The following is a 22,835-nucleotide window of genomic DNA, read 5'->3' on the forward strand; positions in this document are numbered from 1 at the left end:
GCGCCTTCCACCTGCAGCATGTCTGGGCATCGCCAGGGGAGCGGGGGTGGGGGGTGTCAGAGAGGGGACCAAGAACTGACACTGACCCCACCACTGTGGATTCTGCAAATCCTTGCTGCCCCCCTTTATTGGAAATGACTCCTAATCCATCCCGAGATGGGCAGTAACAGGTGCGGGGGGTGGGGGTGGTAAAGGGGCAGTGTGGCTTTGGAGCCCAAAGTGCATGTCGACTCCAGCTAAGCTTTACCTTGCTGGTCTGGGCAAGGGGCACATGACGCCTGCCTCGGTCTGTTGTGGGAACAGTGCAGATATCAGGGGGGCCGGAATTTATCAAGTTCTTTCCCCATTGGAGGAAGGGAGAGTTGGCCTTCCTGTCTCTACCTCCCAGATGCTCCCTGGGATGGCCATTGCCTTGTGTGGCATGATGGCGGGTCCAGCTAATCTGCTTTCTTTGTAGGCATTAGAAGGAGGGCAGATTCTGCTCGGGTTTTTCTGACTTGGGTCTATGTGGGGAGTATGTTCAGGCCCTGAAGCAAGACCCTGGAAGTGGTGAACACCTCTTTCCTGGCAAACACAAAGTCAGCCCTTCTTGAGTGCCTTTCCCCCATCTCTGCAGAGCCCACTGGTGGGAAGCAAGAATGAAGGTGGCTGAGGGCTGGTCCTGGAGCATGGAGTGTGAGAAGCTACATTTTTTGGTCACTGGACATCCCCTGGGGTTGGTTCTCAATCCTCGCTGCCTATTAGAATCACCTGGGGAACTTTTTAAATGTCTTGATGCCTAGGCCTCCTCCCAGAACTATTCTATCCGGACTTCTTTATGTGAACAGCCAAGTTTGGGAATCTGTGTGTTACCTACATATCTGGACTTCAGACTTGGGACCTCAGCATGAGAGGGGTAGAGGGCAGGAGCATCCGACACAGTTCATTCCCTGGTGCTAGACTGAGTCAGCAGAGTTTGTAAGCACCAGTTCTGTGTTAAATGCTTGGCTTGTATTGTGTCATTTAATCTTCATAAATACTCCACAAAGTAGGAGATTTTACACAAGGGGAAACTGAGGCTCAGAGGAATTGAGTACATGCTCCAGGATGAGATAGCTGGAGGGGGGGGGGAATGTTAGAAGAGAGCTCAGGGCTATCAGCAGAACCTTCATGGGCACATCTTATCCTTAGGGAACTTTTTCTCAGTCTGCAGCCACTTGAGATTCACCTTCCTGATTCTGCCATACGTACTGACCACCGAAACCGTGATTTAGTGATTACTTTTAAAATTGATATGCTGTTTTTTGAAAAATGCATTTAATTTAAGAGTCTTACTTATGTCAGTTCCATAAATGGGAAACCTGTGTCACTTGCCACAAACAGAAGGGGACCACAGCGAAAATGTATGGCAACTCAAACACAGTCAAAATGCTTTAGGCAAATGCTATTGCCTTGGAAGGTTTTGTGCTGAGGTGCACTCCGGGTAAGAGGGAGACCAGAGAGTTTTAGAGGAGGTCAAGGATATAGGAGCACCAGACTAAGACATTCTCTTTTCTGGAAGTCATTCTCCAGAGGGGCTTGAACAGGAAGAGAAATGCTTTAGGAATCACCTGAGGGGAGGTACTTATGATTCTCACTCCCAGACCTTCTGGAATTGGACCGCCCTGGAGAAGGGGACCTGGGAGTGGATTTGCAAAGCCTGCCAGTAAGTCATATAATCAGGCAAGAACTAGTGCCCAGTCCACGGGCCACCACAGACATCTCTGCCCACCAGGGGAACGGGGCCCTCCCTCAGGGACTCTGAAGTAGGATGTGCTGCTTTACGTTGGCCATGTGGGGAGGAGAGAACATTTCCATGCGATTTTATAGAGAGAGTCAGCCTGGATTCCAGTTCTGGCTTTACCACTTACCAGGCATGGGATTCTGGGCAAGTCACTTAGCCCCTCCCCCCACCCCACCTCAGTTTTCTCATCTGTAAAGTGGGAATAATCAATAGTACCCATTTCCAAGCAGTTAGGGATGTCAGCTGGGGCTCCACAGTGTCCTACCAGGGAACTGTGAACTGCAGCATATGGGCCTAGGTTTCAGTCCCCTTATCTCGAGGGTGGCCATGTGTCCAGGTTTGCTGGGACAGTTCTGGTTTATACCTCTTATCCTGGTGAAATTCCTAATAGTGACTCCTTTCACTTTCTGGGTATCCCAGTTTGAAAGATAAATTCTGTGGTCGTGCTACTTATCTCTGTCCTTTCCTCAGCCACGTGGGCCTCAAGTGGGACAAGAGAGGCAGGAGGATGTTTCGGTTAAACCCAGGCTCCGGGCTCAGACACTCCTGGGTTCAGCTGTGTATAATTCCTGGGTGTAACATTGCACGTCTCCATTTCTTCTTCTGTAAACAAGGAGGAGTGGTAATCCTGCCCCAACGGGGTGCTATGAGAATCAAATGAGAGAATATAAGTCAAGTGCTAAGCATGAGCCTGGTCTGTAGAAGGTGCTCGCTCAGTGGCTGGAATTGACTGTTACCACTGCTGGTTTGATTTGGGAGTTGTAGGGGTGAAACGTGGGATCTGGAGCTAGACTGCCTGGGTTCAAGCCTGGGCTGTATCATTGACCTGCTCTGTGGCCCTGGCAAGTTACTAAACCTCCGGAAAGCTCAGTTTTTTTCATTTGTAAAATATGGATTATAATAGTCTTCTTCACGTGGTTTTTGTGAGGATTAAATGAATTTATATAGGAAGAGCACTTAGAACAAGGTCAGCCATAAAGTAGACACTAAATTAATGTTAGTAATTATTATTAGCTGTTATTGTGATCGTGAGTAAGAATCTTAAGCTACCTTCTTGTAGGCAGGAGGAATTATCCGCTGTATTAGTTTCCTATTGCCATCCTAAAAATTACCACAAACTCAGTGGCACAAAACAACACAAACGTATTATCTTATTGTCTGCAGGTTGGAAGGAAGTCCAGAGTGGGTCTAACTGAGCTGAAATCAAGGTGGTGGCAGAGCCTTCCTTTGGAGGCTCTGGGGGAGACTCTGCTCCCTTTTCCAGCTTCCAGAGGCCGCCTGCATTCCTTGGCTTGTGGCCCCTTTTTCCACCTTCAGAACACATCACGCCAACCTCTGCCTCCACCGTCACACCTTGTGTCTGCCTCTGCCCCTCCTGCCTCCTCTTATAAGGGCTCTCGTGTAAAGACCTCTATTGAGGCCCGCCTGGATAACCAGAACAGTCTCCCCATCTCAAGATCCTTAGTGTCATTGCATCTGCAAATTCCCTTTGGTCATGTAAGGTGACATATTTGTAGGTTCTGGGGATTGGGCCAGGGGTGTGTTTGGTGGGGTGCTATTATTCAGTGTACTACAGCCAGAAAGATTGGGGTCTTGCTTAGGATCAGGAGCGTTAGTTAGAGAGCCTTTAGCCTCCCTCAGGAGTGGTTTAGAATATTAGGAGCTGTTCCTTCTTGGTGTTTTACATCAGTTGGATTCCTCTGGCCGGCTCCGTGATACCTTCCTGGGACTGGGGCTGTTGGTTAGCCCTTGGCTTTTCATCAATCCTGGTAGGGTCTGTGGAGACACAGCCACTTTTGGGATTGGTTTAGCCCCTTCTCGGGGGTCTATGAAATCCCTGAGACCTAAGTAAAAGGTTGATTGGCTCCCAAGTGGGGAAAACTATTAAAATATGAAAGAATTGGCGAAATGTCAACAAAATGTCACATTATGTTTGTGTTTGCTATGTAACGAACCATCCCAGAAGTTTAAGGGTTAACACGGTAACCATTTTATTTGCTCATGATTCTGTGCTGATTCTGTGCCGCTTGCTTCTTCTGCTGGTCTTGCCTCTGCTGGCTCCCCTGGGCTGGCAAGTCCAAGATGGGGTCGGTGCTGGCTGTCAGCTGGGCTGCTTTCCATGGTGGTCTCAGGGCGGCAAGAGGAGGAGCAGAGCAGGAGGTAGCAAGGAAGGCCCCTTGAGAAGTTGCATGCTGTCACTTCTGCATTCTGGAGGTCAAAGCCAAGTCACGGGCCCACCAGGTTCAAGGCGTAGAGAGGCAGATCCCTCTCTTCATGGGAGGTGCTGCAGAGAATTTGTGGCGGCTTTGAATCTGAGTCAGTTTGATGAAAGTGATAAAAGTACAAACTTTAAAAAATTGCCTTATGTTTAAACACAGCCTGCAGGTCAGAGTCACTCACTTCTTACAACTTCCTGTGACTGTGATGTCAGGAAGGCCACCCGTTGTCAATCAGATGTTCCTCATAGTCAAATTCTCTGAAAAGCAACTTCCGGTATCTTACACTTGAAATTACTTCGTTGTTGGTCAAATAAAATCTTAAAAAAAAAAGGGTGGGGAGCGTCTGCGTGCCTCAGTCGGTTCAGTGTCCGACTCTTGGTTTTGGCTCAGGTCATGATCTCAGGGTTGTGAAATCGAGCCCCAAGTCGGGCTCCATGCTCAGTGTGGAGTCTGCTGGAGATTCTCTCCCTCTGCCCCTCCCCCTGCTCCCATGCACGTGTGCTCTCTCTCTCTAAGTAAATAAATAAAATCTTAAAAAAAAAAAGGCAAGAGACTAGTTGGTTGTCGGTCAACAGCATGTGTTTCCATGATTGATAAATGGGGGCATGATGTCGGTATATGTGTAGACGTGTTGGCTCATAATTCTTCCCAGCGTGTTTGTGGTTTGATAGATCAGATTAAAGAGCAACAGAAGAACTAAAAAAAAATGCTGAAAGTCTACAGGTGCACCTTCTCGTGCAAGCTGTGGCCGTTTTAGTGTCTTTCCGCCCCCCTCACGCTGAATGGGGAAGCCGAGGGGGCCGATGATCGGCGTTACCCCGTAAGAACACAGCGAGTGCAGGTGACACCCGGGGTAGGGTTTTTTGACTTTGGTGAGCGTGGTCTCTGTAAGAAGTGAGGCCCCCCGAGGCCTGTCAGCTCAAAGGAGGAGCACCAGCCAACGATTGCCTCCCTGCGGCTTGGGGTCCAGGGGCCAGTGCGGCTCACTGTGAACGAATGTTACTAGAGCCGTGACTGTTTTGGGAAGGGCTCAAGTGACAAGGACCTACAAGTGTTGAGTGATAGGCACCAACCCTGTCTTTCCCATGAATCCTTTTATTTTTAGTGTGCGGTGTTGCAGAATGTGAGGACTTGCAGGAAAACACAGCGCGTTATGGCAGAAGGGCTGGTATTTCTGCTTGCTGGTGCAGGAGTGGCCGGCGCTCGGGCCTGCTGCCTCGGAGGCCACAAGCTGGTCTCGTTGGCCTCAGGTTTCTGTGGACTAAAGGCTAAATTCCTCTGGTCACTTCCTTCCTTTCTTTGCCTTTCCTCATTGTCCTTGAGGGGCCGTCTCTGCCGGTTGGGATAAGAAGGCGTTTATAGCACCAGTGTCAGGAGTCCTGTTCCCAAAGCGGACACAGAAGCTGTTGAGGAAACAGAGCTGTGGGTGGTGTTGCCCCAGGAGCAGCCTCTTCTCTTTCCTTGCATTGTCCCTCCGTTCTTGACATGGGTGGTGGCCCATCTTCTGTGACAGCATTAAGGAGGGCTTTTAGTGGCGGGTAGCTAAACGTTTTCTAGCTAGAAGGAGTCAAGAAGGAGATTTTAGAGAGAGGATCCCAGGATGGCTTCTAGAACTCCCTCTGTGCCGGGTGTAGGAGGGAACGCGCTGGGAGCCTAGAGTCCTCCCCAGCTCAGTCTCTATGACTTCTGCTTTACCCTCCTTGTAGCCTCTCCTTCCCTCCCTGCACACCCACCTTATGGGCTCCCCAATCTGTCTTTTTCACTCCGATCCAGATTGCCAGGGGAGGCCCCTGGGTCCAAGCATGATGACTACCTGCCCCTGGAATTGTTAGCCCTGGCCCGGGGCTGGGGTCACTTGCTGGGTGGGGGGAGCCGGCGGGGGGGAGCCCTGGCCAGTGGTCAGGGAGCGGCTGCTTCTTGCAGTTACCGTGCGAGTCATGGAGTAAGTCATTCACAGCAGATGGTTCCTAGGTGAGGGCTGTGTAGACAGAGAATAGACGTAAGCCTGTGAGAAATGTTGCTCTTGTTTCTAATAGCAACGGATATCTGATGCAGTCCCATTTTCCTTTCTTCTACAAATCAAATATAATAGCAGATGATAGGCTTAATAAATAAATAAAAAGTTTCAGTGTGTGTCTGTCCTTGGCAAAATAAAAACCTCCTAATACTCTGTCAGCAATTTGGGGCAGAGGTTTACTGCTTGGTAAGCTGAGGAACTTGGAACGTGGAATTGGTGGAGATGTGAGGGAAGGGCTCATAGCTTTGGGTCTTTATCAGCCATTAGTGTGGCTTGGGGATCAGAGAGAAGTGGGTACAGCTGGAGGCTGCCGATGGGGGCCTTCAGCATTCTGCCAGCCAGATGAAGAAACAGAAGCCTAGCAAGTGACAGTGACCTTGAGAGCCCACAGTGACCTAGTGACAGGATACGGTCATGCTGTCCCTTAGAGCAAACTCACACTCTGCCCGTTTGGGTTGGGGTGCTGGGGATGGGGGTGGGCTGAGGATAGGGACATCGGGGTGGCAGTACCCTGCTGGTGCCTGGTGGTGTCCGGGGCACCCTGGAAGGATTTGGGGAGCAGGGGATTGTCTGACCGAGGGCACCAAGCTCCTGGGGGCCAGTCAGAAGGAGAGTGGTGAGCAGAGGTGCCAGAGACCCAGCAAAGACCTGATGCTGCCGGGTCCCATCAGAACTGTCCCAGGAGAGGCTGGGGTGTGTGTGTGTGTGTGTGTGTGTGTGTGTGTACACATGTGTTCACATGTATGTATTCGTGGGGAGAAAGGCAGTAGCAGAGATGGAGAGGGACGGAGAGAGACAGAGACAGACAAAAGAAGGGAAAGACTAAGAGATGTTAGAAGCTTCTGATAGGTCTTCCCTTGGGGTTCGTATGGTTCATTCAGAAATGAAGCCCAAAGAACTCAGCAGGTCACAGACATTGCCCTAACACTGCACTCCTTGGGTCTTCCCAAACATTCAGTAGTGGAATCCCAAAGTGTCACATTCTGGGGGCCAGAGCCTGAGGTCCTCCAGAAGGAAGACGACGAACCAGCAGGATGGAATTTATCGAGGAGCAGTAGGAATGTTCTTTGTCCTGCTTATTATTTGTATCTATACCTTGTGTGTTGAATGCATATTCATATGGGAAAACAGCCCTCCTCACCGAGTTATGTTATGGAAGGGGCATGTCTTCCTGTAGAGTAAGGCCCGAAGAGAATACAAAGATGCTGCAGAAGGCAGCGGGCGTCCTGTTAGGATTGGCCCTAAAAAATCTTAGTGTGGAGGAGGGTGGCAGGGCCCCTTTCTAATGAAGTATTAGCAGTGAGATTGAAATAAGCCCCAGAACGAACACAGAAGCCCAAAATACAGTGATCGTGGCAGAAGGATGGCCCTGATCATCCAGTGACTCACTGAAGAGCAGTCAGGATTTCCCCTCCCAGGACGCAGCCCCTCACCTGCTTCTGCCCTCGGAGCTCCTCTCTCGTGCCATTCCCCAGCCCCAGCTCATAGGCAGTGCCACTCTCACAGAGAATTTGCAAATTAGTTTCCATCTGTGAATATGCTTACAACTCAAGGTGACCCTCCCTGCCCGCTTCCCCCAAGCCTCAGGGCCCAGGACCCATAGGGGGCCAGATGGTCATCTCCTGGACATGGCCAGCTCCAGGCTCGTGCTCAGATTTGGCAACTGAACACCCGGGCTCTGACCAGATGTGAATGATTAAAGCCTCGGACAGTGTTGGTTGGAAAGGTTGGAGCCCAGCGGGTAGAGCCAGGTCCTAGGAGCCCAGGGTGAGGCCTGGAACCCACGCAGAGCACCTCCCCCTTCCCTCCCGACCCTGCAGGGTGGCAAATTTTCTGTCTCAGCACCAGGATGGCCCACTTCAGGCAGAGAACATTTGGGGACATTGTGGGGGGGCGGGGAGGGTTGAGTATTGAAGCCAGAAGCGACACCCATAAAGTGTAGCTCCCCTCCTGGTCTTGGAGGAGGCTGAGGCCAAGGCAGTTCTAGACCCCCTTCCAGGCAGGGTCCCTGAGCTCTGCTCCCTGTTGGGAGGCTGTATGGGACTGCAGGATGAGCTCAGGTCCTGAGTTCCAGTTTCAGCTCTGTGTTGTACTTGCTATGGGGCTGTGTTTCCTCATCTGTAGGATGGAGCTAAGGAATAAAAACCACTCCACGGGGCTGCTGGGGAGATTGGCCTGGCAGAGAGCTGGCCCCCAGGAGGTGGGAGCTGGGTGATCACTGGGAGCTGATCACTGGGTGATCACTGGGGTCCTGGTGCAGGAAACAGAGGAGCAGGCAGGGGCCTCGGGCAGGACCAGCGCTGCGGCTGGACAGCAGGACCCCCAGGAAGGCTGCAGGAAGTGATGTGTGGAAGCCAACCTCTGAGCACCCCACCCCACCCAACCACCTCCTCTGCCCCATGCAGTTGTTCTGGGTAGGTACTGGGTGAAAAAAAGATGACTCTGCTTCTCATGAAAAAACCATTACATGTCCATCAAGGAAAATAGCATCCAAAAGAAGAAAAGAAGGGACAGCCGGGACCCCAAGCCCAGAGTCAACGTCACCATGCCCGTTAATCCCTTGGTGTTCAGAAATTCCAGACTTGCCAGGCATAGCGAGACAAAGCTAATAGATGGGCTTTCGTGAAACCTAGCACCACGAGATAGTGGGTGCTACCCTCCTTTTATGAATGAGAACACAGAGGCTCGAAAGTTTATGGTCCTTGCTTAAGGTTCCACAGGGAGAGAGTGGGTGGTGGGCCTGCTGGTTTCTGAGGCCGAGGTGTGGGTTCTTCAAAAATTTTTGTCCTGGATCACTTGTGTCACGCTCCCTCACATCCTTTGTCCACAGCTGCAAGAAAGCCACCCCCAAGTAGCCTTGCTTCCCTTGTACCAAACACCCTGGGAGCAGGATGGGTTGGGCACTCACCAAGGCAGGGCTCTGTGCAAGTGTGTGTTGGGGGTGCTGGAGAGTAGTCCTCACCATCTCTTCCCAGAGCTCCTGAGGTTCTTGGCTGGGGTGCTCCTGGCCATGGCTGGCCCCCCAGAGCTCTGCTAGAACCTGGATAAAGGTGATCCAGGCCCCAGATATTGGGGTGTGGTCAGGGGCCCCCAGGTGGACATCTGGCAAAATGGCGAATAGGCCTGGAAGCCCCACCCCTTCTCCTTGCAGGGGCCTCGGTGGTGGGAGCGGCTCCCTGCTAGAGCAGCGCCTTTGGTCCCATCTGGAAGGGGCACTGGCTGCAGGCAGGAGGCTTCATTATAGCTGCCTCCGTGGTCTTGCCCCAGGAGCTGTCAGGTTCCTTCTCACAGGAGCAGTCTTATTTCTTTCCAGCAGGCTCAGTGCAAGTGCCCCATGCCCTGCAGGGGCGAGGCTGGTGCTCACTGGTGGGCCTGGAGGGGCAGGGGGGAGGGGCAGTGTGGGCTGTGCCAGGTGGCAAGCGGCGGGGGCAGGGAGGGGGACCTGCAGATAAACGTGTGCTCACACCTTTCATTGCCTTCCCTATACTTGCAATGCATGGGAGATCTACCAGGAAAGTCTGGGTCTCCGCCCCTCTAGACCAGGCGGGGCTCTCTAGTTTAGTGTCCCTAGCTCCACCGTCCCTACCTCGACTTTTCTTTTCTCATTCCCCTGGTCCCGTTGTTTTTCTTAGAGCAGAGTTAGGGGGAAACTCTTGTACCCACATCGCAGTAAAAGGGGGGCATTAAAGGAAACCTCTTTTCCTTGGTGTCACTGTCCTGACCCCTGTAGGAGGGGTCTTCGGTGACCTTGAGGAGCTGGGCTTGGGAGTCCTCAGACTTGGACTCAGAAGAGCCTTGTGTCCTTCCAGCTGCAGGAGAGGTTTTCACTCACCTGCACCTCAGTTTCTGTAGAGCAGGGCGATGGCGCAGGGTGGATTAGGGATCAAGTGAGGGGGTCCCCGCAAAGCCGTTCTTGGGAAGTGACACCCACAGCCTGCCCCGTGTGCTCTTTAGAGTTGTGGTGATGAGTATAACTGACGAACAATGAAGCTTCGGGCTGTGAAGCCTGCACCTGAAGTGATGAATGTCCACATGCGTGCATACCATGTGTGGGAGGCCGAAGAATGCCCTCCGAAGATGTCCATGTCCTACTCCCCTGGAACATTCACGGTATGTTACCTTGCATGGCAGAGGGACTTTGCAGATGTGATGAAATCACGGGTCCTGGGAAGAGGAGATTATCCTGAATTATCTGTGTGGGCCCAGTGTCATCCCAAGGGTCCTTCTAAGTGAAGGAGAGTCAGAGACAGAGGGGGATTGGAAGATGCTCTGTTGCTGGCTTTGAAGACAGAGGAAGGGGACCCGAGCCAAGGACTGCAGATGTCCTTGAGAAGCTGGAAAAGGCAAGGAAAGGGCTTTTCTTCCGGAGTGTCCAGAAGGAACACGGCCCGGCTAGCCCCTTGAATTTAGCCCAGTGAGACCCATTTCAGACTTGAGACCTCCAGAACCAGGAGAACTCCAGAACTCTCTGGTTTTAAGTCACTGTGTTTATAATAAATTATTTTAGCAGCAATAGGAAACTGATACACTGTGTCACCACGGCACCAAGCAAGATACAGGGTATTTTTATCACTCCAGGACATTCCTTTGTGCCTTGTCCCAGGCTCTATCTACCCACCCTGTGAGGAACCACTGTTGCGACATCTTTCACTTCAGATGTACCTACCTGTTCTTGAACTTCACATGGATGGAATCTTCCTTCAGGTCCGGGGTCTTTTACTCAACACAGTGCTTCTGAGGTTCATTCATATTGTTGAGTGTATTGATACTTTGTTCCCTTTTTATTGCTGAGTACTGTTTCCTGGTCAGGCTATACCACACTTGGTTCCTCCATTCTACTGATGGATGTTTGGATCATTTCTGGTTTTTGGAGCTGACGAAAAAACTGCTGTAAACATTCTGGAACAGATCTTTTTGTGGATGCATACGTACACTCACTTCTCACGCGTAGAATCCGGGTTGTGGCATTGCGGGGTCCCAGGGCAGGGATGCGTTCAGCTTGGGTGGAAATTGTGGGGCTGTGAAGGACAGCATGAGTCAGCCTGACCAGCCTCGGGACTGGGGGTTGGTGGTCACCCCGTTGGCCCGCAGTGGTTTCTGGGGGTGCGTCGTGATGGTGTGGGCCTCCTCTGGTCCAGGCAGGGGCGTCGTGGCCCTTTGGTGGAGATTCAGGTAGAAATCCTCAGCCAGCACATCGGTGCTCTGGGTCTTGGGACAGCAGAAGAGCCTGTGCTTCTTGAGCACCTGCTCTGGACCCAGCTCAGAGCTGGAATTTTCTTACAGGTCTTCCCTTGTATCTTCACACAGCCCTGTGAGGGGCAATAGTTGTTACCCACTTTGCAGCTGTGGAAACTGAGGCCCGGGACACAGTTCTGTCTGTGGCAGAGCTGGTGAGGGTGGAACGGGTGTCTTCCCAGGCCCGGCCAACTTCAGGTTTTCAATCCCATCCCCAACCCTGGAAGAGTAGCCCGGGGCTGTGGCGGGTTGGAGAGCAGCTGTGAGGGTCAGCTCCTCCCATGGGAATGACAGCGGTGGCGGAGTGGGTGGGGGAAGGACAGCGGGGCCTTTTCTCCCTGCCGACGGGTGCTTGAGCCAGGCCTGGGGGTGGGAGATGGCTTCCCAGATGGCAGAGAACAGTCCAGCTGGTGCAGGGGTTTGTGGGGACAGTAATGATGGGGCAGCGGTGAGGGGCTAAGGGAGGCGTCTGATGGGTTAACAAGCTAGATCTGATAGGCAGGGCAATAGAGAGCCACGGTAGGTGCTTGAGGCTTAGAGTAACCTGATGAAATTGGTGGTTGTGACATGATTCCAGGGGAGCAGCCTGGAGGCAGAGTGTGGGGCCCTCCGGGACGCTCTCCACAGCTCTCTGCCTTTGCCCATGCTGTTCCTTTTGCCTGGTGTTCTCTCCCCGTCTTGTTCACTCAGCAAACTTGCCCTTGAAGATGCCAGTCAAGTATCACCACCCTGGGACTGCCTCCCGTACCCCAGTGCCCCTGTGGCACTTACCCCAGTGTCTAATAAAGAGTGCAAATAGAATTTTACAGTTTTCTTAATTACAATGTTTGAATTGAAATCATTCACCCTGTTTTGGCCTGATAATTCAGAGTTGGATTCTCATGAATTAAATATGCATGTGAGACATGTCCTCTGGACAAGACTCATGGCAGCCCAATGGGGATGGGGCAAAGGAGAGCACGGACAGACACGCAGGGTTTGAGGGGGACGGGGGCGCTGTTTCACGTGCACCCTAGTGGATGAACTTCCCAGGTAATGCTGAAGTGATTGCCCTGCAGAGTCCTGCTTCATCGTACAGTGATACCACACCTGGTTCATGCATTCTTTTATTGATGGATGTTTGGATTGCTTCCAGTTTTTGGTGATTATGAAAAAAAAGCTGCTGTGAATATTCTGGAACAGATCTTTTTTGTGGACGCCTGTATACGCTCCCTTCTCTTGAGTAGAATCTTAGTCATGGAGTTGCTGGGTCCTAGGGCAGGGATGTGTTCAGCTTGGGTAGAAATTCCCCACTGCATATTTGGCTTCTAGAATCTTCTTGTTCACTAACCCAGAATGTCCTCAACGTTGTGTCCACATCGTCAAGACCTTCTAGACTGGGTCTGTGGGGGGAGAGAGGCAGGGAGGCGACACCTGTCCAGGTGTCCCTGTCACCAGCTCCCACTTTTCCTGTCGGGAGCATTCCTGTGGTCACTTCCTGTGAGTCACTGGCCAGAGGGGGAGGTCACTGCTCTGCGCTCGGACGTTCTGTCTCAGTGGGAGTGTGCTTGCCGTGAGTCAGGCCGGTCACTCTGTGTCTGGAGCGTTCTGCTCTGCAGAGGAGATGGCTGTTGATTAATTGAGTTCCAGAAGGAGCTGTTAAAGATAACAATGAAGTCAGAGAAGCTGCCCGTGCACATGGTTGGGCTTAATGAAGCAGGCAGGCCTGCATCCTGGGAGGGACAGGCCTGTGGGAGAACGGTAATAAAAAGCCACAGACAGACCACCTGGGCTTACAGATGCCCCAGTGGTCCTTCCTAGTCCCCAGCTTGGGCAGTTGGCCCTCTCCAGATGGTGTGTGCGGGGGTGCGAAGTCCCATTCCCTGGGCCTCGGTTCTGACCCACCCGGGCACTGCAGTGGCTGGAACAGGGGTCCTGGAGGCTGTGTGCCCACTTGTGCACATGCAACACACACGCTCTGGGGTGTGTGCGCAGCTGGGACCATCTGCGTGGCCTCCCTGTGGCTCCTAAACACAGAGTGTGCAGCATTTCCTGGGGATGCATGGAGTATATTCATATAGTGTATTAAGGCTCTACCCCCCTCATCAAAGCTGCTTGGTCTCAGGTGGGCCTTGAGATGCTTTGGGAGACACTCTGGGTCCTGTGGCTCGGAGTCTGGCCCTTGCTCCGTGGACTAGCCTGAGGAAGTCAGCCTCATTCCCCAGAAAGTACCTTTGCATGGCCTTTCTACTCCCTGGGAAAAGACTTTGAGCAGATTTGGTCCTGGGGGAATTGTTCATTGGTTTTCTTTCTTTGTTTTGATCTCCCTCTCCAGCTCTGGATGTAGATATTCTATTTTAAATCCTTTCAAGAGGGAGTTTCTCTTGAAATTTTGCCATGCCTGCTTAACTTAGCAAAATTTAAAGTTAATATCTTAACCCAGTTTACTAATTCTTTATTTGTATGAATGCCAATCCCTCATTGAAGGTTTTGTATAAAAAAAGTAAGAATGAGGGATTTTAAACTTAAAAAGTCTTTAAAAGTCTTGGAAAGGACTTTCTGTCCTTCCTGCTAACATGGAAATATTTGGCCACCCTGTGAGCAATGTTCTGGGTACAGAGCTGGGCCACCAGTGCCGAGAGGGCATTTGGTTCCTGGCGGTGTCCAGCATCCTGGGGAGCTCCTCCTATGAGTCACCCCCTTGGAAGCCCCCCTGTCCGGGCTGCAGTGGATGGTTCACACACTTGCCTTCTCTTTTTCTCTATCTTCTGGAAGCAGCAATTTCTCAGGCAGGTTCCTGAACACCTACCAGCCCCAGGACCCTCGCTCAGTGGTGACGGCACATGTAAGTAGTTACACAGAACAATGATCCAAGGCTGATGCAGTTTGCCCTCCTGACAAGATGGGGCGGTGACTTCAGCTGAGGGCTAGTTCCGGCCACAGGTTATTGGGCATCTTCTAGCATGGATTCCAGAACACCTCTAGCCTGCCTGTCTGCGGGGGGAGCCCCGACAAGTCGTCTGAGAGCGGCTCTCCATCAGGATGGAGCGTGGCCTTCGGTTCGGTCCAGCCCGCAGCTTCGGAGCATCTGGGGGGAAAGGGAAAACACAGCTGGTGGCTGGGGCGCCGGCCCTGCTCTGGGCCCGGGTTCACATGCTGCCAAAGAGCAGGGTGTCTGGGGAGAGGTTGGCGGCTGCCCAGGGATGGAGGGAGGGCGGGAGGGAGTGGTGGCCAGGGTGTGTGTGTGTGGGGGGAGGTGACTAATGTCTACTTCCAGGGAGGAGGGCTGTGCTCCTGAGTGCAGGCGGGACGGGGGACAGTTTTCCTTACAGGGTGGTTTCCAGCAGCTCTTTGATTTTTTTTTTTTAACGTGAGATTCACATATCATAAAAAAATTAACTTACCATAAAATCCACCATTTTAAAGTATACAATTTGGTGGCTCTTAGGACATCTGCAAGGTTGTGTAACCATCACCACTGTCAAATTCCAGAATATTTTCATCACTCTGAAAAGAAGCTCGTGCCTGTTTGCAGGCCCTCCCCGACTCCCCCCCAACCTCGCAGCTCTCATTCCTCGCTGTGCAGTGTCACCAGCTGCCCCGGGTGCAGACTCTGGCCAGTCACGGAGTCCTGGAACCTCGCGGCTGGAGTGTGATGGAGCGAAGGAGCTCAGGCATTGGGGCAGGCACTCACTACTGTGTGATTTCAGGAAGATGCTTAACCTCTCTGTGCCATGGTTTCCTTCACTGTCAAATGGGGCTAATAACGACTTACTTTCTACGTCGATTGTTTGTAAGGATAAAATGAGCCACCGTATAAATAATAATAGCTACACTTGTTAAGACCTTTGCCTGCAGCATTCTTATTTAATCCTCATTAACCCTGAGAGGTAAGAGTTATTATTATCCTCTTTAATACAGACAGAAAACCGAGCCACAGAGAAGTTTAGTCACTTGTTTAAGGTCGCACAGCTATGAATCAGTTTTTAGCAGCAAAGCATGGAAAACCTGACTTTGTCTTGTTTCCAGAAAAAGGAAATTAATTATAACTCTGAATAGAAAGTCCAGAAGCCCAGCAAGCCCCAAAGCAGGTTGATTTGGCAGCTCACGGACCCCATCAGGAACAGATGGAGGTTCTTTTGGTGGTATCTGCATCTCAGGCTGGTGGCAAGATGGTGCCCACGGGCTCTTCCTCAGGGCACTGGCTTTAGAGTAAGAATATTTCTTTCCCAGAAGCCCCCAGGTGACTTTCCTTCATGCTCCATGGGCCCACACTGAGTCACACACCCATTCCCACTTCTGTCGTTGGTAAGGGGAGGGGGTTTGCCATGATCGGTTTCAATCATCCGGGATCAGCCCTGGGTCTGGGGAAAGGTCCCCCTCCGCCGCCTCCATGATAGTCATGTAAAATGGAGGTTTAGTTAAGAAGAACAAAATGGATTGTGGGTAGACACAGCAGGATCCACCAAGGCCAGTAAGTAACTGAGCTGGGATTTGGACCAGCCCTCCCCTGGGCTTCACCACATTGCAACACAGCCTCCACGCAGCTCCTGATGGGTAGTAAGTGCATAGTGAATCTAGGCAGAATGCATGAATCTATACAGTCTAGTTCCCACCTACCCCCGGTTTCTCCGACCCTCTGTTACTCTTCTACAATTGAGTGGTTGAACCCCTCTAGTGATGGGGAACTCAGTGCCTTACCAGCCATTTTACTTTTCTCATTTGACTACTAAGTGCCACGGCTACCTTTTAGAGTGCTCTCAGATGAATTAGAAAAAGATCTGCTCTGGGTGCAAAAATTGGAAAATGGTGCCTACTCTAGGTGATAGAGCTCTTCATTTCTTGGCTTCGGGTGGTACCTTTGTGGTACGAAAATGGCACCCCTGCCTATGGGTGGATGCAGCCCTGCTTGGGAGACATCCCTTCCCCTAACGTAGGCGCCTTTGTGCCGTGCACAGTGTCTCTTCTGTTAAGACACTCTCCAGAGGGGTTTGTAATGGGAAGTTCATGCTCGGGTTCCCCCGCTAGGGGTACACCTGGGCTAAGGGCACCCCTTCCTGCCTGGAGATGGTACAGCTCTCCCTCATCAGGAAGGCTCAGCTGTCTGTCTCCCCCACCCTCACCTCCTGTTCTGCCTCTCCCTCACCTCTCCCCAGGGACAGATGGCGAATGTTCGGGAGGTGAAGGATTCCACTGTGTGTGAGACCAGCGGGCCAGAATGGCTCTGTCTGTAACTTCAGTACAGTAAGCACCACTGTGGACTGAGCTGCCCCAGGGCTGTTCATGATGGAAACTGGGGAAGGCCAGGGTCTTCCCGGGGCCCAAGCAGGTAGCATCTTTTCCTTGGAGTGGGACAGAGCTTTTTCATTGACTTGTTCAGTTTTGAAGTGTGCTTCACTGTAGAGAACAGGAAAGCCTGCATTTCATTCCCTGGTGGGAGTGGGGCAGGTGGCCTCCCAGATTCTCCTCCGTCCTTCTGAACGTGCCGCTGGGGTGAGCAGATGGGCTGAGCAGTGAAGTCGGGATCAGGCAGTCTCTCTCACCCGTGGCAGCAACAGCCCCGATCCCATCGCTAAGAGTTTCCCTGAGGGTTCCATGTGCCAAGTTTCTGTCCAGTGGGTCTTTTTATCCTTGATTAACAAGCCTGGAAGCACCATTGAAAGGAAATGCATTAGCTGACTGCGCATCTGTGGGCACTCGGCCTGTCCCCTGGTGTAGACACATGGCCTATTTTGCAACAGCAGTTGGACCTATTTGATGATGATGGTAATGATAATAAATAACATCTATAATTTACTGAGTGCTTGCCATGCACCAGGGTTTATAGGTATCATTTCATTCTGTCCTTAGAGCGACCCTATAAAATATATCACCATCATCATGATCCCCCTGCCCCCCAGTTTCCAGAAGAGAAAATCAAGGCTCTGAGAAATAAAGTAGCTCGCCCAAAGTCATGCATCTGGGAAGTGGCCATCCTGGGATTTGAACTCAAGCTTTCCTGACCCTGAACTTGTACCTTTAACTCCCATGTTATCAGCAGCCCCTCCCACGCCCTGATCTTTGGATTTGAAGAATTAAGGCTTTCAAGATGCAGAGCCCTAATGGACTTCAGAACCTAAAGAAGGAGGAGCTCCACAGTCTTCTGAGCCCAGAGGTGGAGCTAGCCAGCTGGGGCATGACAATGCCCTGTGATTGTGCCCTCCTGATTTTCCTCACGCTGTTTACTCACCTGTGAAATGGGTCACATCTCTCTTGTAGCTTCATCTATCATGAGTGGCACCTGTTGGAGACATGACATTGGGCACAGCGCAGGCATGCAGGCTCAGAGCTGGAGAACTCTGTGCAGCTGGGCGACATCCTGACAGCATGGGCTTCTTTCCTAACCTTCTGGGCCTTACTTTTCTCATCCATGGAATGGGAAGAATGACCACACCTCACAGCCCCCTCACACAGCAGGATTTCGTGAGTTACACCTCTAAAGCTCAGAGCTTGGCATGAAATTCACATTTGGTGATTGTTGACTAGGAGAGTTTTCCTGATATATTTCTGGGTTTGTACATTTCTAATAATTTCAAATTAATAATGTGAGTCTGAATAAACCTGTACAAGAGCCTGGAGTCAAAACTGTACCTAAATAGCTGATCCCAGGAAGGAATGCGGCAGATGGTGGGTGGGGCAGTTATTTATTTCAGAGGGTTTCTCATGAATTATGTCCTTTGTTTATTGAAACATAGTGATAGAGGCCCTCCCACTTCACAGAGGGGGAAGGTGTGTCCAGAGAGAGGTGAACGTTCACACCTACGGGTTCTCCAGCTACCCAGCCCACCCAAAGTCTGCATCATCAGCGGGAGCCGTTTGTTTTCCTTACATCCCTCTATGAACAACAGCCAAAGAGCCAACTCTGGCTTTGCCCTTCCTCTTCCTAAGCTGTCCTGGTTCTGAGGAGACCTGCCCCTGGGCTCTGCGGCCCGAGCTGGTGGCCCTCTCTGCCCACTCTATTTGCTCTTGTTTTGTTCATTTGAATCACGATCCAGTATGGTCCGTGCATTGCAATGACTGGAGTCGTGATGTCTCTTAAGTGTCTTAAGCTGTAGGAGTCAGTCTCTGGGGCTGATCAGGATGACACAGGAACTCACTAGAAATGCAAGTTTTCAGTGGTCCCAGACCTGTCAGAGTAGAAACAGAATCTCTCACAGGAATGACTTGGCTTGAGAATGCGGTAAGACGGAAGGGAGGAGTCTAGGAGCTCTAGCTGGGAGCCATGGTGGTTGCACTGACCAAAGGGGACGTCTAAGGAGAGAGGCAGGTCTGGGTGCTTTGAGAGCTGACCACACATTGTTAGAGGTAGGTAACTTAGCACATGTATTACTAATATTCTGACTCAGAGGGGTCAATGCCTCTGTTGGGAAAGACCTCTGTAATCCTCCAAATCTGTGGATAGTCACTGAATCCACTTTTGGGTGTACATAGAAACATCCATCTGTTTGTCTACCCATCCATCTACCCATCCATCCACCCATCCATCTATCCACCCAACTATCCATCCTTTTATCCGTCCACTCAACGTCCATCCACCTACCTATCCACCCACCCATCTATCCACCCATCTATCCCTTCTTTTATCTATCCATCCATTCTTTTATCTATCCATCCATCTGCCCACTCAACATTTATTGAATGCCTGTGACATGTCAGGAGCTGAGGAATCAGAGAGGAAGTGAAACATAGCCCTGCTCAGATGAGCCCAAGGTCCATGGAACAGAAGCCAGGGGGACAGAAGTATCTTAATACTGTGTGGGGTGATCTGGTGGAGCCCCTCCAAATGCTGGGTTCCAGGGGTCAGGGCCGTGAGGTTGCTGGATGTAATTCGTGAAGGTTGTGGGAAGAACTGTTGGTCTAGAAACCATTTCCTCACCTCCCCTAGCAGTGGTCCGGACACACATGTGCATGTGAGACCCCCGCCCCAACCATGGTCTGGGGTTGCAGGGACTTGTGGGGCTCACTGTCTCTCAGGAAATCCAGCTGTTCCAGTTCTCCTTCGTTGGGGCACCTCATCTCCTGAACCATCCCAGGGGGTAGATAACTGGAAGATGCTGCCCAGTGTCAGGATGGGCCTGATGCAGCCCCCCACTCTCAGCTAGGCTTGGTGCTGTGGCTTCTGCCACTATAAATACTTATTTCCATAATTATTATTTAGCATCTGGAGAGCAGCTATTTTACACTTGGTGTTCTTTGTAGCCAGAAGGGCCTTCCAGTTCACGCCAATAAAATTTCCATTTACTCTGGACATCAACCATGGTGATTAAAAAAAAAAAAAAACCCATAAATTATTTACTGAAATGGAAGTTCAGCTTACAGTAATAATGTATTAGTTCAGCTAGCCATGAAGCCTGTTATAGGGTAATAAAATTTTTTTATTTTCCTTCTTAAAAGATTTTTGCCCGTAACCTACACATGACCTTGAGCTGATCAATTTTCAAAGATGACAATGCAGGGAAGGCATATAAGGAGAGAGAGAGAAAGGGAGAGCTTTTCTCAAATAGCCTGATTTTAGGCAATTGTCAGCAAATACCTGTTATCTCACAGCTAGGAGGGGAAAGAAATGAAAATATATATTGCATTTTTTAAATCATAAGGACCAGACCTTAAAAATCCTTTTGAAATCCACCATTTATTTGATAGATACATAAATCTGACAGCTGGAAAGAAGGCCTATTCGGAAAAGCTGGGGAGTCACCATTGTTGAGACCACCTGTCATTTCACATGAGGCTAGAGCCTTGTGGGAGAAAGTCAGCCCAAGGGTTCTGTCTTCATTTTTTTTAAATGTTGTATTTATGGAGCAGGATCAGTTTTATGTATCTCAGAAAGTCTACAATTCTGTGCTCACGGCCATTTGCTGACTAATGTCTCCAGCAGAGAACGACAAGCAAGTTCATGAATTACGGCTGGCTTTGACGTTTCTTATCAAGACTGTTTTTTTATTTTAAGAACCTCTGCTTTGATTAAAGCCATTAGAACCAGGAGCAAATAAAAACGTGTCTGATTTTCACATGTCTGGCATTTTATAACAGGAGCCCGGACGAAACCTGTCTTAATTCTCACAACCCTAAGGCGAGTGATGAGTATTAACCTAGTAAGTTCAACTAGTTTCTCCTCCATTATCTGGTTTGGGGTTCTAAAAAAAATCCTGTGGCAGGAGACTTGTTGGTTGAGTCGGACTTTTACTTATTTATATCCTCTACTTCGATTCAAAGATATTTTCAATACCCCTCTTTGCTGCAAAAATTATTCTAAAAGTGACTTGGTTGAAGAATGTGTTGGAAGGTGGGTCCTGGGTTGAGTGAACCTAGAAAAATCCTTATCAAATTATTTTTATATTCCCACAAACTAAAAAAGAAACCCAACTGCATAGTAAATACACAAGACAGAAGTGATGTAAAATTATCTGAAACGAATAACAAAGGAGACCGGACAGTTGTTTTCTGTTGGTTTACTAGAACGCTTCAGGGTCTCTTTCTCCTCAGCTTGACCATGGTTCTGTGGCTGATTGTTTGCATTCTTGAAACGTTCGGTGTTTTTCTGATTCTGTGATGTGAAATCATGAGATCCCTCTGTGTTACCACACTTCAGGGGGACATAGGGCTGGACATGGAAGATGCTGTGAGTGTCTATTTAATGTAGCTGGAACGGTGGAGTAGGTATTTCTTAGACCTCCCAGGTCCCTCAGCTCTGCCCTTGATGACACTTTCTGGTGGAGTATTTTTCTTTAATCTCTGATTTGCCACTCATGGGTCTCAGTTCAGTTTCCATCAGCTTCCTTTCTGGCCCCCAAGCCTGCACTCTAAAAATGTCTATCCTTGTTGGGCCTTTCACTTTGCCTTGTTTGTCCATCCCCCATGTGCTCAGGCCCTCTGTCCTTGAACTGGAATATCATGTAGGTGGGTGTATTCTCGGGGCAGATGTTACTGTATTGGCTTTCATTGTCCACAGTTAGTGACAGTTGTTATTTCTTACTGTGGATTATGGCCGATGTGGAAGCGGTCGGTAGCCAGGACACGCAGTAGGTACCTTGTGCATATAGAAATTCCATATATCAACTTTTTTCTGTTGTCTATTATCTCAGATCTGTCAAATATCCATAGATCAATAGATAATATTCCATTGACCCCGTTGTGTTTTTTCCTAATTAATTACCTATTGAATGAGAGCTCTCTGGCTTGGTTGAGATGATTAGCATGCTAGAAATTGCCCATACCCCTCAGGGCCTGAAATAGCCTTTTCCATATTCTTTCCCCTATGAATTTTTGAGCACCACTTGGACATCCTAAATAGTTAGCTAATAGAACAAAGTTGTCAGTCCTGGCTCTGTGTATTCCTGTGCGGGATTGGTACACCTTAACTGGTGAGTTATCTTTGATTTGGGATATGTAGAGCTCTAGATGTGGGTGTGTATGATATGCATGCATCTATAAAAATGTTACTCCTCCATGCTTCTATGCAAATCAGTTTTAAAGTATCACATGGTACAGCTGCATTTTTACTTCTGATGGAGGAAGTCCATGAGGGTTAATTGCCTCTAGGCCTGGCTAAGTGATCAGCAAGGGATTGGGTGAGGGAGGGACAGAGAGAATCAAGAAAATCCTTGGTTCTTGTCCTCACATATCCTGGAGTCCTCTGGGGGCCCAAGGCATGTGTTCAACGTGTGGCCCAACACATGTTCTTTTGCGAGTCAGTGGGACGTGCTCTGAGAAGAGCTGAGTGATGGGATAATTAGAACCAAGCAGACAGCAGGGTGGATGGTTTGTCTGCAGATAATAGCTTGTTTGCTAATTGCCAACACCAGATTTACTGGGCAATTAGACATTTGGTGTCTTCCAGGACCTTCTGTGCAAATGTGGACACATGGCCGTGGGCCTTGCAGGTAGCAGGTGGAGGGAAGGTGGCTCCCACTGCTGGATGGCATCTCTCTGCAGGCTGCCCAAGGGGCCGTGGGCAGGGCAGACTTCTTGCCAACAGGTGGGAAAGACCATCTGGCTGGGCTCCCTAGCAGAGAGGCTGGACTCCCCCTACTTTATGGAAGGGGGTGCCCTTAGCTGGGAGATTCGCAAAGAGAGTGGACTTCAGCAGGCTGGGCCAGGAGCTGGGCTTACGTCTCTGTTCTCTTTTCAGGAGCACCAAGCCATGGGTGCTCCTAGGAATCAGAAATTGCTCTCCCTCTAAGATGAGCAAGTTGAGTTTTTTTAAGGAAAAATTTCTTATTTTGATAAAGTATATATAACATAAAATTTGCCCTTTTGATCATTTTTAAGTGTACAGATCAGGGGCATTAATTGCATTCACAGTGTTGTGCAACCACCATCACTACTATTTCCAGACCCTTGACCTCACTCAGAATAGAAACTCAGCATTCCCATTCCTTCCTCCTCCCTCCCAGCCCCTGGAAACCTCTAATCTACTTTCTGTCTCTATGAACTTGCCTATTTTAGATATTTCATGTACGTGGGATTATACAATACTTGTCCTTTTGTGTCCAGCTCATTTTACTTGGCATATTGTTCTCTAGGTTCATCCATATGGTAGCGTGTAAAAGAACTTCTTTCCTTTTTACAGCTGAGTAATATT

At 50.1% G+C, this 22,835-nt stretch overlaps 1 protein-coding gene across 4 annotated transcripts in view; it reads left to right on the forward strand.

Moving 5' to 3' along the window:
* Positions 1 to 22,835, forward strand: part of HSPA12A (heat shock protein family A (Hsp70) member 12A) — a 146,083-nt gene that overhangs the window by 87,588 nt on the left and 35,660 nt on the right. Inside the window, exon 1 of one of the 4 annotated variants that reach the window (XM_081823433.1) lies at positions 9,702 to 10,108. The exons of the other annotated variants lie outside the window; for them this stretch is intronic. Within the exon in view, the coding sequence (XP_081679559.1) occupies positions 10,063 to 10,108 (46 nt within the window). The 5' untranslated portion in view covers positions 9,702 to 10,062. Of the gene's footprint in view, positions 1 to 9,701; positions 10,109 to 22,835 lie in introns of those variants that run through there. 4 annotated transcript variants of the gene reach the window in all.

Source organism: Leptonychotes weddellii, chromosome 6 (assembly GCF_054177405.1).
Source record: "Leptonychotes weddellii isolate Sample4059 chromosome 6, ASM5417740v2, whole genome shotgun sequence".
In the NCBI taxonomy this organism is placed as follows: domain Eukaryota; kingdom Metazoa; phylum Chordata; class Mammalia; order Carnivora; family Phocidae; genus Leptonychotes; species Leptonychotes weddellii.